Source organism: Mauremys mutica, chromosome 2 (assembly GCF_020497125.1).
Source record: "Mauremys mutica isolate MM-2020 ecotype Southern chromosome 2, ASM2049712v1, whole genome shotgun sequence".
Classification (NCBI taxonomy): domain Eukaryota; kingdom Metazoa; phylum Chordata; order Testudines; family Geoemydidae; genus Mauremys; species Mauremys mutica.
Window position 1 is genome coordinate 220,556,360 of NC_059073.1, and position 16,087 is coordinate 220,572,446.

Below are 16,087 nucleotides of genomic sequence, written 5' to 3' on the forward strand. Positions count from 1 at the left end.
GTTGAAAACTTCCTTTTTTTTTTTTTACTTTCGCTATGGACTTTAAAAGAAAATATACAACCATACAGTAATAAAACTGACAGTACACAGTGACTGGACTGAATCCCATTTTTGTCATTAGGAGAACACACAGACCCTCAGTTAGTGTCCAGACTCACTCCTTTCCTTAAGGTTTGGCTCTGTTGTGACCTCAAGAACAATACCATAACAAACTCTAGCTCCTCCATGAGCTTTCCAGGGCCACCTCTGTCCTAGCTGCCTCTCTCTAGACAGCCACTCCCATCTTCCTCATATCCTGTGTGGAGTTAAGACTTGCTAACAGGAACAGTCACCCTTCTTAGGGGTTAGTTTTATCAGTAACTCAAATCTCATCCTAGGCTTCCTCCTTGAGATTGGCTGTCCCTAGATTTTCCCTCCCCTGTCCTAATGATCCTGTTGCCTCTCCTTTGAAAGCCACTCCACCTCTGTTGTAAGCCAGGTGGAGTTAATAGGCCACACCTCTCAAATAAGTCAGCTGGATTTTACCAGCTTTGTGCAGAGCTCCATGGGTCTCATGAATAGGCCTGCCCAATCTTGCTACAAGCACAAGTATAATGTCTTGCTTTTTCAAGTACTGGAGTATATGCTCAACTTGATGTTCAGACTTTAGCTGCTCATCTCCCATTATTGCTAAAGAATTACACAAGAATACTCACTACCTGAAAAATTGTGCTACAATACAGAGTGTGATACAGTCCAACATACCTGAACATATTGAATCATATTTGTTCACTTTGCCAGCCAAACATCAAGGTGCTCCCACACTTAAGCAGGCACAAAACCCATTAGCTAGTTTTTGATTGCACTTACCCATGACAGCAATGCAACAAAATACATACCATCAAATATGCAAGTATGCATGCGAAAAATGAATTGCCTCCATATGATGTACAGAGACTAATAGATGAATTGTGGGGGAGTTAAAAAGAAATAATTGAATCAAGGGGTAGTAATGTTATTAAACTCTAGTGATGTTATTAATGGCAGGTGTAATCAGGTGGTCAAATAGTTAATGATTGAATTATGCAGGCACATTTCAAAAATTGCACCTTCAGAGTTCAAATCAGGGTTCTGACAAAGCTCCCTTTGGGGTCTTGGGTAAGTCACTTTATTGCTCTGACTTATCACCTTCACCCCCAAAACGAAAGTCTACCTCGAAGGGATGTCATTTGTAAAGTCGAGCGAAGTTGAAAAGTATTAATTATCATCGTTCATTTGTTTTCAAATACTGGGAATGTTTGTTTTTAAACATTTGAACTATGCTCTAAGAGATACTGAAAAACAAAACAAGAGTTTTCAATGTTTCATATCTTTTTCCCTTCATGGGCAGGAGGTCCACGATGACAGTTGCTCAAGTGCTTGTATGGAATTTAGTGAGGTCTACCAAGACTCACCAATTTCCCACACTTTTAACTGATGATCATGTAGAAAGCAATTATTACAATCAACATCCCTTTGGTTAAACAGCCACTGTGAAATATTTTAGACTCAGAACACATCCTATTTTAAAACCATCATCATCTGGCTGGAAATTATTAATGGCAGGTGTAATCAGGTGGTCAGATAGTTAAAGATTGAATATGCAGGCACATTTCAAAAATTGCACCTTCAATTATTTGTCTCAGGAAGTTGTGGGTGAAAAATGAAGGTCAGCATAGTTTATAAGTCTAGCCTAAATCTCTTTTGTTCAAAAACTAATCTAAGGCTTTGTCTTCAGCCTTTTTGTTCAGGCAATGCTGTGACAGCCATCCAGCTAGCAGAAGGAACTCAGATTAAGTAACAATCTTATTACACAAACCATGCTGGCATTCACAATAATTATTTTAACTAAAATGAAGTCAATAATGGGGAAAAACAGTGTTTGCCAAATGGAGATGGAAACTATTAGGAAAAGAAACTTCTTGTTTAAGTAGATATTACACACAACAGAGAATAAAAACAAAAATGAAAACTATGGAATGTACTTGCCAGTGCACATTGACATAGCCATATAAAATGATTATTGGATGAATTTGCTTCTGAATGAGTTTCACTGCAGGAAGAGAAACTGGAAAGAGAGCCCCGCAAATAATTTAAAAAAGGAATTGAAAAGCATATGTTACTTACCCATTCTGTATAGCAGCTGTTGGATCATAGGTCAAAGCCATGCCAGCCTGCACATAGTTAGGGGAAAAAACAGATTTTTACTCTAGCTGTAGACAAAATGGCATTAAACATTCTTTTAGAATTCCATTTAACATGCGTTCATTTTTGATGTACATTGACTTAGGTCCACAAAGCAAGCTAAAATTTCTCACAGTAGTTTGAAAAGTCTGGTTACCTTCCTTGACAGAGATTTCCCCAGCCTATTGGTTGGGTTAGTATTTTTGCTATCCTCTCCCTACACCATTCTAGGCCAAACTGTACTCTTAATTACACCAGTATAAATCAGTAACTCCACTGTGATCAATGGACTAACTCCACATTTACACTGGTATAATTGAGGGCCAAGTTCTGCTACCTCCCAGTGAGGCAGGTAGTTCATAAATAGATTCAGACTGGGTATGAAAGAGTTAAGCTTAGGAACAGCTACATTTTCTTTCAAAGATCACACCTTCTATGACCAGATCACTCTATGATTTCTCTGTACTGTCAGCAGCAGTTGTAGATTGTTTAACATTGAATCTCTGCAGTCAAGCAGAAAAGCACAATCAAAAAAACGTGCTGATTACTTTATAAAATATTTTAGGGAATGGCTGTCTAAAGAATTTGTTAAAGCGCTACAACACAGCCTTTCTGCTATCAGTCACTGGGACAAATCCAGACGGTAATTACTACAGGATCAGATGGTGACCTGTGTGGAATGAGCTGGCAATGTCAAAGCAGCTTCTAGCTAACAACTGTCCACATCACCATTAGCAAACGTGTCAGAAAAGCCAGGGATGGAACAGAGATGGAGAATGAACTACCCTCCTCACTCCTCCAGGCAGTATTTTTGTTCAGGGTTGAGGCAGACTGGCAGGACAGTTTGGGAAGCACAAGCTCCTCACTGTGTCGAGCCACTACTTGAATCGCCAGAGCTGACAACCCACCACCTCTCATGACTGCTACATTCACTTGGATTTTGTCTTTAAACAGAGGAAATTTACTTTTAAAAAGTTAGTATGTTTTTAAGTCCTGCCACGAGATGTGAGGCTCTGACATGGGAGAGGGAGGATAAAGGAGGGAGGGGAGGAGGTAGATGCTCCTCAGGCTCAGCTGCCCAGCAGATCTTCTTTAAAAGGATTCCAGGGTGTGGAAGATCTCTATGGAAAAGTGGGCATAAGCTTATGCTGTAATAACTGTACTGCAGGATCCACACTGTTGACAGGGCAAAGGGCATTGCCAGGTCTTAGCTAAATATTTACAAGTAACAACCACTGTTACTATCTGAGCACTGCCCCATCCCAGATGGCTCTTCACAGGGATCAGGAAAGGGGGACGGTGCATAGGCTTAATGAGCCTGAGACTGGTCCTGCTTCTGTAGAGGCAGGGGATGATCCATGCAGGACTGTGGTGACAACAGGGTACAGAATGGTTGGTTGGAGACTGTTTTCTGAAAGGGTGAGTTAACACAGCAGCAGCACCTCAGTCTACAATGTGACTGGCTGTGTTTTCAGAAACAAAAAAGCATTTATTTTAAAAGAAAACTTCAAATTCAGAGCATCATACTGTTCCGCTAACATGGCACTGTGCAATCTGGAAAAGGTTTTTCTTCACTCAGGGTTATAATCAGTCCCTGATGTTGGGGCACGTTTTTGTTTTGTTTTGTTTGTTGAAAACATCGCTGTTTCAATGAGATATATACAAGTTATGTGGAAGTTGTCCCAGGAGACTAAGCCCATGAATATGTGGCGAATATTTTTAAATAAGTGTGATGTTTATTTATTTTTTTCACTTGAATCATAGCAAAAAATGGCGGAAGAACAGTTCCTCAAACTTAATTTTAAAAAACCCCATAGTTCATTTGAGTCCTAAAACTGAAAAATTCAGCATAAAAAATGGAAATAGCCTAGAAAATTGTGAGCATCCGAAATAGCGGCAACTATTAACAACCTTAACTTTAAGTACTGCTACCAGCAAAAACTGTGTGTGTGTGTATGTGTGCGCGCGCGAATGCATGTCCATCTGTCTGTCTGGAATATAAAATAATCATTATTTGGAATCCCTAAATATGTAAACCTTAACAAAATATATGATGGTAGAGACATAACAGACGTTTCGTCATGTGTTCAGCATGATCTGCTTAACTCACTCATTGCTTCTCCATTCCTTTACACCATTCCATTCCTTTCTCTGTGTATGGTATTGTTTGTAATAGTCACATTACCCGGTTCTGGAAAGTTTTCCCAGAACACTGCCAATAACACTTGTATACCAAATGTATTTTGCCTCTGATACATTTTAGAAACTTTTTTTTATAGTTATAAAATTTGTTATTGGTGCTACTTTTTAATATCCCATTACTAGTAAAGACAACTTAATTAGCATGTACAAGCCCTGGAGGGACAGACAAAATAGTTCTAACACATTTTTAAACCTCTAAAAAAAACTTAAGGGGTTTTCCATAAATCATGGTGTTTTGAAACTTTAATATTCCGTGCCACCCCTGCTCAAGCCTGCAAACAAATGCTATAAACCCTTGGAAAGGAGGGATCCCAAAGGGTAAGGCAGGGGTTGTTAGATTTGATAGTCATGACATATACAACCTTAAAACTGTTTTTGGATCAGAAATTAATATTGTACTTCCAACACCCTGGATCAATGCAATTTGGAGATAAAATTCCAGTATGGGTAAAAAAAGGAGGAAATACAAAAATGAATAAATATAAAGAAAAGCCTGTTTGCCAGCTTCTTGGAAGTTAGCGATGTTAAAAACAGTTTCAGTAGAGATTGATTGGCGAACAGAGAGCACCTGAGGCTGGCAAAAGTACATTTATTATATAGTTACAGATATTTTCCCCAGGGATATTTAAACACATTTTTATGGGTCAGATCTTCAGTTGGTGCAAATTGGCATAACTTCATGGATCAATCGATCTATCTATCTACTCACACATCTACCCACCCCACCCCACCCCACCCCACCCACCCACCCACTCTCCCTTGCATATATGTTACCAACACATTCCCAGCTTTTATCTGTACTACAAATAAGGATTACTGTGAACATTATCTGCTTGAAAAGCAAAAACGTAAAAAGCCAGATTCTGATACCCTTACTCCAGACTGAAGAGTACAGGGCATACTTGTGCAGTAAGGGGATCAACATATGACCCAAAAATTTTAATGGTGACCACTATACATTTTACTATTACATTTGCCATTAAATGAAAGCTTCATATTAGAGAGCCAGACAAGACAAATGCAGTGATATATTTTGCCTAGTAATACACCTAACACAATATCTCTAACATTCTGCACCTCTGAACAGTTTCAAAGAGCTGCCATTTCAAACAGCTGCAAAATAGAGAATTGTTTACTTCTTTCCCAGCAAATTGTGTAATTCTTCCCTACAAAATTGCACTGGCCTGAGGCACAAGAGAGCCAATATTCATCCTACACCACTGACAGGTTTACAGTCTGAAGTTTCATGACTCATCAGGGCTAGAAACTGATGAGTAACTATAGCATATGTGAAAACCATCCATTGTTTTCTCCATAATACAATAACCAGAATATTAAAAACACTAGATAAATTATATGAGGGATAGCATCAGCCTTCCATCCAGTGATGATGCACATTGCTGGAAGGATGTTCTTGAGCACAAAGAGATGAAGGCCACATAATTCATGCCTCAGTGTTTTCCAGTTCCTCGGCTGTGTGAAGTAGTGAATACTGTCTTCCAAGTTTTTTCATCCATCACTATTACTTATGTTGCAGCGAGGGGATAGTGTCTCCTTCATTCTCTGAGTAGTGGTACTAATGATGATATACTAGCTGAAACTCCAGACCGTTATTTATCAGGTAATTTTTTGGTTACTGAATATTTGGACCACAGATTTTCCACACCAGATAGGCTGACGGTGGGATCATACTTTGGTGTTTACTGATCTTTTTGGTGACTGTGTACTTTTGGGTACCCCAGAATTTCAATATCTAACCAGTTCAAAAATTAAATTAAAATCAAAGGATAGCATTGGCAATTATTATTGTTAATAATAATAAACAAACAACTTCCTGGGTGACTAGAGAATGAGTAGGCTTAGGATATCACAAACTCCACAGAAGTGAAAGCAGATTCACTGATGGGGAAGTGATTTTTTATTTAGTCTGTTTAAATCTCTGTTTGTCTGTTTTCCTTAACAACTTTTGAATTCAAATGCCTCATGAACAGTTGGAAGAAAGGCCATTATGTTAAAGATTCAACATCCCCTCCTCTTCCCTTCAGGGCTAACCCACATTGCTGGCTCTTCCAGTGAAGACCTCCATTGAAACAGAGAAGACAAGACTTAACATTTAGAAGGTAAAAAATAGGAAAAAAATCCAACAAAAACAATCTAAGAATTCACTACACCTAGTAATTTTGCAGACGACTAGTCTATTAGGGTGGCAATGCATCCAGTTTTCCACTTGAACTCCTGGTGAAAAAGGGACCCTGGCGACTCTGGTCAGCACTGCTGACCGGGCTGTTAAACGTCTGGTCGGCAGCGCAGTGGGGCTAAAGCAGGCTCCCTGCCTGCCCTGGCTCTGTGCAACTCCCCAGAATCGGCCGGCATGTCCAGCCCCTAAGCACAGAGGCGATCTGGGAAGCTCTGCATGCTGCCCCCGTCCCCAGCGCCGGCTCCGCAGCTCCCATTGTCTGGGAACCACAGCCAAAGGGAGCTGCGGGGGCAGTGCCTTCTGGGTGTGGGCAGCATGCAGAACCCCTGGGTCCCTCGGCCTAGGACATACCGGTTGCTTCCAGGAGCAGCGTGGAGCCAGGGAGCCTACCTTAGTGCCACTGCACCACAGACCAGGAGCTGTCTGAGGTAAGTGCTGCCCGGCCAGAGCCCACACCCCAAAGCCCCTGCCCCACTTTGGAACCCCCTCTTGCACCCTAACTCCCTCCTCCCTCCCAGACCCCGCATCCCCACCCGCACCCGAACCTCTTGCCCCAGGTTGGAACCCCCTTCCGCACCCAAACTCCCTCCCAGAGCCTGCACCCCACACTCCCTCCTGCACTTCAAACTCCTTCTCCAGCCCTGAGCCCCCTCCTGTACCCCAACCCCCTACCTCAGCCCTGAGCCCTGTCCTGGAACCCGCACCCCCTCCCACACCCAAACTCACTCCCAGAGCCCACACCCCACACTCTCTCCCACAAATCATTTTTTAAATCTTCAGTTCATCTTTACTTTTTTTTGTGTGGTTGATAACTAGTTATTCCCTAAATAAATATTCTCTCTACCACATATGTAGCTGTCAAAGGATAATTTGAAAAGTTTAGATCAGCGACTATTAAAGGCACAAGGAACACCAGCTCTATGAAAACTAACTAGTTTTGATCCATGGACATTAATCATGAAAAAATATACTCTAATTTTCACTAACTTCACTCTCATTTTAACTACAATGAATTGTGAAGCTTCAAAGGCATTCAAGGAAATAGATATTTGCAATTTTGCAAGTTTTCAAAAGAATGACATTTTCAATATTTTGATAATATAGTTTTCTAATTACTGACCCCAGAAGATGAACAGATTCTAATAAAACTACTCACTCTGCATCTTTCTTCAAACTTAAAATCCTTCCTTGAAAAAAACACAGGAAATAATAGAAAATTTGTCATGTCCCTTGAGGGCAAGGGTTGGTTTAGAAAGGAAGAAACTTGAAAACCCTCGTTCAACATTTTACTTTGCTTAATTCCACTGGCAAAAAAATTGTGCTCAGCCTTTTTTCCTCTTTGTTATGATTTAAACAGAAATGAGTAAGTTTCCCTCATTAAAAAGACCCTCATTTGCATTGTGTATGTAAATTGTAATTTGTGAATCACATGAAGAAATGATTATGTTGTGGAATGATTAGTCAAAAAACCGCACATCTCAAAACCTGTGAAATAAGACAGGTTTATTTTTTCTCTGTAGACTGTTTCTGAACTCTAACAGCAAGGGCTATATTCTGAACAATATTTTCCTTACACAAACACAAAAAAAGACCAATGCATGGTAAGGCATGCGATCATCCAGTCTGTATAACACAGGCCATAGAACTCCCCCCAAATAATTCCGAGAACATAATCTTTTAGGAAAACATCCAATCTTAATTTAAAAATGTTCAGTGACGGAGAATCCACCACAACCCTTGGTTTAGTGGTTAATTACTGTCACAGTTAAAAATGTACACCTTATTTCCAGTCTTATTTGTCTAGCTTCAGCTTCCAGCCATTGAATCATGTTATGCCTTTCTCTATTAGACTGAAGAACCCATTATTAAATGTTCGTTCTCCATGGAGATACTTACAGACAGTAATCAAGTCACATTCTCCTTGTTAAGATATGTAGACTGAGCTCCTTGAGTCTGTGACTATAAGGCATGTTTTCTAATCCTTCAGTCATTCTTATGGTTCTTCTCCAAACCCTCTCCAATTAATCAACCTACTTTTTGGGTTGTGGAAACCAGAACTGAACCAAGTATTCCCGCAGTGTTTGCACCAGTTCCAAATATAGAGGCAAAACGTCTGTTAGTCTATAAGGTGCCACAGGATTCTTTGCTACTTCTACTAGAGATTCCCCTGTTTATGCATTCCAGGATCATGCTAGGTTTTTTTGGCCACAGCATCATACTGGGTTCTCATTTTCAGCTGATTATCCACCATGACCCCACATGTTTGGGCAACAGTTTCTATTCAAAGCTATACTCTCATATTGTTACCTCCGAGACTGAATTTTCAGTTACAAACTGCCTCCCCGTACTATATAGATCTATCTATCTCTGCATGTGCAAATCTATGGTGACATCTACATCTATCTATCTATATATATACATACACACACACACACACCAGAGGCTACTGGTGTGAGTGTGTGTGTGTGTGTATCTATATCTATCTATATAACTATATATTTTATAGATACCCAGATGCCCTGTGCCTCACCAGATCTGGATCCTCCACTCTCCACCCCACCATCTCTTCCATTAGCATGGATCCATTGCGTTCTCCAGAGGGCAGCTGCTCTATGTCAGTGGTTCTCAGCCAGAGGTACACATACCCCTGGAGGTAATTAGAAGTCTTCCAGAGGCTACATGAACTCATCTAGATATTTGCCAATTTTTCAACAGGCTACATAAAAAGCACTAGTGAAATCAGTACAAACTAAAATTGTATACAGACAATGACTTGTGTATACTGCTCTATATACTATACACTGAAATGTAAGTACAATATTTATATTCCAATTGATGTATTTTATAATGATATGGTAAAAATGAGAAAGTCAGCAATTTTTCAGTAACAGTGTGCTGTGACACTTGTATTTGTATGTCTGATTTTGTAAGCAAGTAGTTTTTAAGTGAGGTGACACTTGGGGTATGCAAGATAAATCAAGACCCCTGAAGGGGGTACAGTAGTCTGCAAAGGTTGAGAGCCTCTGTTCTAGGTATCCCACTCCCTTAAGCGGGCATCTGCACTGGAGAATTAGGGCTGTGGAAAAATAATACCTCCTGGGGTTCTATTCATTTCTGTGAGGAATCTCTGAGAAGACAGTGCACTGATGACGCCTCCTTCTTCCAGAACCTCCCTTTCTCCATTCAGCACCCTGTCCCCCACTTTCTTCACAGGAAGGATGTGATCTGCATCCATGGGGGCCTGGTTGGGCCCCTCTTTAATACAGTTTAGTAAACTAACATTTCTGCTACTACAATTGCCATACTTTTCTTAAAGTGTTTCCGTGTCTGCTCTTGATATCTGGCAGGCCTCAAAGCACAAGGATTCTTCTTGCCTTGAGTGCAAATACTCTAACTGAAAACTCTTTTTAAGAAGGAAAAGGGAGTGGGGAACCAACAATCCAAATGAGATTTGTTTAAAATACTGTTTTAATAAAATAAGCTTACTTGGCAGGAAAGTTAACTTGGCAGTGTTCCTTCCTTTGATTATTTAAAGCAGTTCTGTCTGAAAAGTTTCACCTTATTAAAAATACTCCTGAATTCAGAAAAGAAGTGGTTTTAAAAAATAAAACTAAAGTGTAGATGTGACAACTTTGAAATATACAGCAGTATACAAAAGAAACAGGAGATTTCCCAGTGATGCATGCTGGGAGACACTTATTTTAATACACATGTGCTCCCTGTGCAGCTTTAAGAATTGTGAAGAAACAGTTGGCATATGTCAGAGGTCAAAATATCTTATTTTAAAGTCAAATCAGCAAAAGAGGAAAAGTAGTGACTGGTGAACTTCAAAGGGTTCAGAAGTTCAGTGGAGGGCCTTAGCCAAACAATCTGAAACTCTACTGGGCCTTCAAAACCGGACTGGAAATCTAACTAGAAAGCTAAATAGCTTGTCTTGTGGTATTTGGTCACTTTCTTTTGCTTTTAGCCAGCACCAGGAAATGCTGAGATTAGCAAAAATGAAAAATAAGGGCCATATCATACCTCTCAGATACTTGCAGATCTGTACAATAGAGTGCACTTGTCTCAGCAAAAAGGACCAAACCTCATGGACTACATGCAGGTCTAGAAACATGCATGGAGATAGCTGGGTGGGATTTGGAACCCCACCTTGCAAAGAATGTGCCTAGGTGTTAATACAGCGATAGACTACAGTAATGTCTGCACTATGGAACCTGCCCTTCATGGTGAGTGGGGAAGGCTTTCAGAGGCTGTCATGAGTAGGTGAGTTCCCGGAAGTAGAGATCCAATGAAACCAAGCTGTCAGGGAGCACAGGAGGACTAGCGGCCTCAGATTCAGCAAAGAGGCAGATAAGTGAATTGACCTGTGTCTCAGGCTGCTGCCTGAGATCCAAGGGAATTTTTAAAAAATTGCAGGGCTTCGCGGCTAGACCTCTTACTTTTTTTTTCCATGGGGCAAGCTCTGCCCCAGTGAAAGATTTTAGAAGAAACCCCATGAGGGTAGAACCTCGTGGAGTTTTCCTACCCCCATGAGAGACTCCCATGGCCTTTTCTACAGGAAGGAAACTGGAGGCTTGAATGTCTGGACTAAGCAAACTTTTGGTTTGAATTTTGAATAAAGTTTCAGGTCAGTTCTTATTTTATTCAAATTGAGCCATTTATTTTGAATCAATTTTAACTGTCTTTTATAGACCTGAATCCAATGATAGTGAAATCATGTGTGCTGAGATTTTCAAAAGCACTTATGTACATTAGGAACTCATCTCCCTGTGACATTAAATGGGATTTGGGCACTCAACTCATTTAGGCATTTTTGAAAATGCCTGACTCTTGGGTTCCTGTGGAAGATTTAAATCACTACTATGTAGATTTTAACTCATTAAATCAGAGGTGTGTTTTCCCCCTGCCTTCTGTTGCTATGTGTTCCTAGTCCTCTCCCTAGAGGTACAATTCTTCTTTTTGTTAATTTAAGCTCTTACTGAAATAATGCATACAAAATAGTTCTAATGCCTAACATACATGCACTCTAAAACATAAGAAATGCCTTTGGGCATATGGGCTGAATATGTGTGTTGTACTGTGTGTCTGGACAGGTCTGGAAATTATCTCCCAAAGATGAGAATTTTTTATATAACAATTGTCTAGATGTAAAATGCATCATTCCTACAAACACACTTAGGATTATGGAGCACAGCTGAGTGTCACCTGTCTCCTGCAAAGAACAAAAAGAAATCTATGTCTGAGTTATAAATGTGCCCGGCACAGACCTATTCATCGTTTCTAAATTCCTGCTGCTGGTAGAGAAAGGAAGGCTGGTACCAGGATCAGCAACTTTGACTGTCCTCTGATATTGACTTTACAACATGGGGGGGGGGGGATCTCAGTCTCCCAAATGACCTATGTAAATTTTTCTTTCTAAATTGCAGTCTAGCACCGAGGAGAAATGTAATGAATGGAAGATCAAAACAAAAAGACAGTTCAAAGAAACTCTTCAGTACATTTAAAATAAATAAATAAATAAATACATGTTTATTTCTTTTCTTGAGAATTTCCCACAAATAGATAATCTTGGCTAAAAGCAAAACATCACTTTGTTAATCTATTGGCTGTTCACAAAAGGCAGTATAACCACAGATAACAGGAGCAGCTATCAGTGTAAAGAAAAACAAGTAATGAAAGAATTATCATTGGAAATTCAAATAATTTGCTACACACGTCTGGCCAAATTCAGATTTGATGGAGGTATATGGAACTCCCTGACTTCACTGGAGACATATCTGCTCAATAAACTCTGATTTTCATGGGATTAACCTAATGGATGATAAGTTTTTAAGAAAAATAATAAATACATATTTAAATCCCCATAAAATCTCCCAGACACATTTAAGTGATTTGTCCATCATGATTAGAAATCCATTGAAATAAAAGCAAATGTTACACAGCCATAATTCATATGTTTCTTCTGTCTCTCACCCTCCTTTTAGTGCCATATTGCCAGGGATGTTTTCAAACCAGAGGGCCTGATTCCCTTCTCATGAATCAGATGCAACTATACCACAATCAGTGAAGTTACGCTGGTGCAGAACTGGTGTGAACAAGATGAGAATCAGGCCAGAATCTCACCAAAAATATTTCAGATATTTTTGAATTTCACTGTACATGCTTAGACTTCATCTGTAAATGAGGCCCTAATAACCTTAGTCTTCACGTTCGTTAGTCATTGTCAAATCATTCAACACAATGAATCTTGTCAAATGCTTCAAACTTAGAGGGGAGCTAGGAGATTAGAAAGTACTAAGTGAATGTCTTCTATTCTTCATCGCTTTTACCTTGACTTTTTGAGAAAACATCCTAATAATAAGAACTAAACCAAAAGTGTTCTGAAGAAATTCCATAGGGCTCTGTAGAAATTACTCTAAAACCTAGAGGGCCAGCTGCATGCAAACTCAACAGAGCACAATTTAAAGCTGTACCTTTGAGCTCCCTTGATTCTGATGCTTCTGTCTTCCCTGCCCTGCACTGGACTAGAGAAGCTCTAACTTTATGGTGCAATGCAATGGCCACAAGGGGCTGAAAATGCAGCTGGGATCAGTGTGCCACAGTGGTGGTGTCCTGAATTACCTCCCCTTTTTCCATAAAGGAAAGCTACAGATCTGAGAATAGAATGGACAGAGAGATAACAATGCAGTGATTTGTTCTTCTTAACTAAATCCATTGCATTTTCCACCCTACATCAAAGTATTGTGCACAGCTGCCTGTTTCTACTTTGCATACTCAAACTTGAGGCCTTTGACAAAAGTGCTGGTGTCATTTCTCTGGAGTCTGTTCTCCTAAACAATAACCCTCATCTGCATTCAGTATTAATGATGATCCAACCTCAGAGGTTTCAGAGATGCAGTTCACATAAGCACCAAGCATTCAAACATGTATTTGAATCATTGCCAAATATATTTTGGTCTGGAAATCAAATCTCACAAGATGTGGCCAGGTTGGAAATATCAGGGGAGTATCACTGTGATGGTATTTCAGTACTTTTGTTCTTTAGTGGAACCAAGAAAAGCAGAGGTGCAGGAAAGGTTTTAATATCCCATCCCTAATCAAAAATAGGACACCTGTTCTCTGGATAATTATTCCTTATTATTCCCTGTTCTGTTTGCTTAAAAAATGATAGTTGTAATAAATATTATTACAAAAGATATTCAATGTGAGGCTCACAGCATGTAAAACAATTGACCAATGTGTCTTGCTTGCAGGCACAGTATAAAGAGCTAGAAAAATTCCATTACATTTCGAACAATAACATTAACTGCACAAAAGGATTTTGCCTAGCAACTGTGAAAAATATATGAACTCGTCAAAGATATAAAATAAACGGCTGACTTCCACTAAAGGATTAAATGCATTATTGTCTCAATTACTTCAGCTAGCAGCCCCTAAAAAGATAGTAAAGGTCATTAACATCCGCCGAGGATATTTCTATCTGGAAATATTCCCGCCTTCGTTTCTTTATTGTCTTTCCAAGTTTGTTTTCCATCTGTGTACAGGTAACCTAATGGCATCTTTTGAGTGACCCTGGCTTTGTATTGTAGAATAGTAGTAAGAACTGCTGTCTTTGGATACTTTTTTAAGCTAACGATTATTAACATATTAAACAAATCCTATTTGTAAGTCATGAGTGTAACGTTGTCCTTAACTTGCCCCATCGTGTCTAACTATTCCAGCACATATGGGATGTATCATACACTGATCTGAAGTAGGCATAATGGTGGCATGTCAATTTTCATTTTACTTTCTCTGGCTGTTTATTGATTGGAACTCAAGGAAGTGTAGAACAGTTGACATGATAGGTTAGAATGGCGTCTATTGCATTAAAATGAATACAGGCTGTTTAAAATACGAATTGTTGGCCTAATAGAAATAGTGCCTACCACATAAACCAGTCTCTAGAGACTTTTATAGGATGGTCAAAACCTTCTTGGCACTCCTTATTCTGTAGATTCTTAACACGATAAACCATTATGTCTCCAAAGGAGATGTCTCAGTTTTTTGGATCTGTGGCAAAACAGACTGTAATGACCCCTTTGAGGCTATTTCAGTCTGTCATGTCAATATGGTTGCCAGGCTGGTGCTCTAAGCCTGCAAGCTAAAAATACTTTTAGTAATTTTTGTTTGATCAGTGTACAGTAGCCTCCTTGTTAAAGTAAGCAACTCATTGACTGCTTTCAAGATGCCGTAGGAGCTCACTTATGGTGCTTCATGGACCAATGGTCTGAACTTCATGCACTAGTGGTCTGCAAAGTATCAGCTAACCATATCAAGCTGGAGTCTAGTTAGAACACAACAACCTGTCTGAAACCACTAACCACCTTTGGAAGTTATAAATGGCCAAACTCACACTCACACTCTCTCTCTTGTAAATTTAAAATGTGAATCACTAAAAAAAAGCTTGAACTCATGTATTCCACATTTCAGCAGGGAGTAAAACTTTTTAACATCCCAATGATAAACCCCAGAAAGGGGGTGGATGGGCGAGAGGTCTTTAGGCATGGAAATACTACAGGAACTTCACTCTAGCAGCCATACCAATACCCAAGATTGTACTACAATCAGATTTTCTTCATTGATTCAAATGGCTTCATCCCATAACAACATTCAAGAGGAATAAACAAACACTTGAATGGTCAAACAAATGCCATTCTTATTTGGTAAACCAATGTAGTTGCTTTGGGTACATGTGCGTGGAAAAGGAGTTCCAATTTGTTGAACATTTACAGCAATGAAGGGAAGCAACTGTTAAATTATCATATTTCCATACCAGTTTCCATTATGGGTAACTTCCTTGTCTGTCAACTGAAGAAAGAGCCCAAACTCAGACCTGCTGTGAATGAGTGGAACCTTCTTTCATTAGATATGAATTGCGTGCAAGTGTATTTTTCAATTTGTATAAGCAATACATCCTCCATGCCTGACCTTCCATGAAGACCGGTAATAGCTTTGCCAGTGGGTGTTATTTTACAACTATATATTATAACGTAAGAAGTTGTCATTACATTGCTAATTTTAGCTGTACACGCTCTCATTTGCATGACTGCTACACTGCAGAACTATCCACTGTTGGTAGTACATCTGAAAATATCCACTGAGTTCAAGTCTGGGAACAGACAGAGAGCTCACTGTATGGGAATGCTGAGGTTAATACACCTCTCCATTCTGTAACTTTACACATTAGCATAAAAGTCTTGCTCTCTCTCTCTCTCTCTCTCTTTTTTAAGCCATTTTGTTTTGCATGGAACCTGATTTTATCAAGGCCCTGAAAGCCAGACCCATAGGTTCTCCTCCCAAATGGATGAATAATGATTGCTGAGTGCCACTCACCTCTCCGTCTCTTGGCCACGGCCTTCCGTTCTGTGTGTATTTGCTTTGATTCTGTCGCTTCTTTTGCCCTCCGTCAGCAAATTTGCACAGCAAAGGCTCAGTGGGGGCTGC

The 16,087-nt window shown here is 39.7% G+C and overlaps 1 protein-coding gene and 1 long non-coding RNA gene across 10 annotated transcripts in view; one reads left to right on the forward strand and one right to left on the reverse strand.

Moving 5' to 3' along the window:
* The window catches only part of RBMS3 (RNA binding motif single stranded interacting protein 3), a 939,633-nt gene that overhangs the window by 88,973 nt on the left and 834,573 nt on the right, over window positions 1-16,087 (reverse strand). For all 9 annotated transcript variants that reach the window (XM_045008010.1, XM_045008014.1, XM_045008013.1 and 6 more), the window contains 2 exons: window positions 15,977-16,083; window positions 2,146-2,192 (listed from right to left, as the gene is read on the reverse strand). In XM_045008010.1, the coding sequence (XP_044863945.1) occupies window positions 2,146-2,192; window positions 15,977-16,083 (154 nt within the window). The remainder of the gene's footprint in view (window positions 1-2,145; window positions 2,193-15,976; window positions 16,084-16,087) is intronic.
* LOC123365294 lies at window positions 3,490-12,119 on the forward strand. Its single transcript, XR_006577518.1, has 4 exons — window positions 3,490-3,621; window positions 6,450-6,524; window positions 9,108-9,254; window positions 12,028-12,119. It is a non-coding gene; the product is annotated as an uncharacterized LOC123365294 (long non-coding RNA).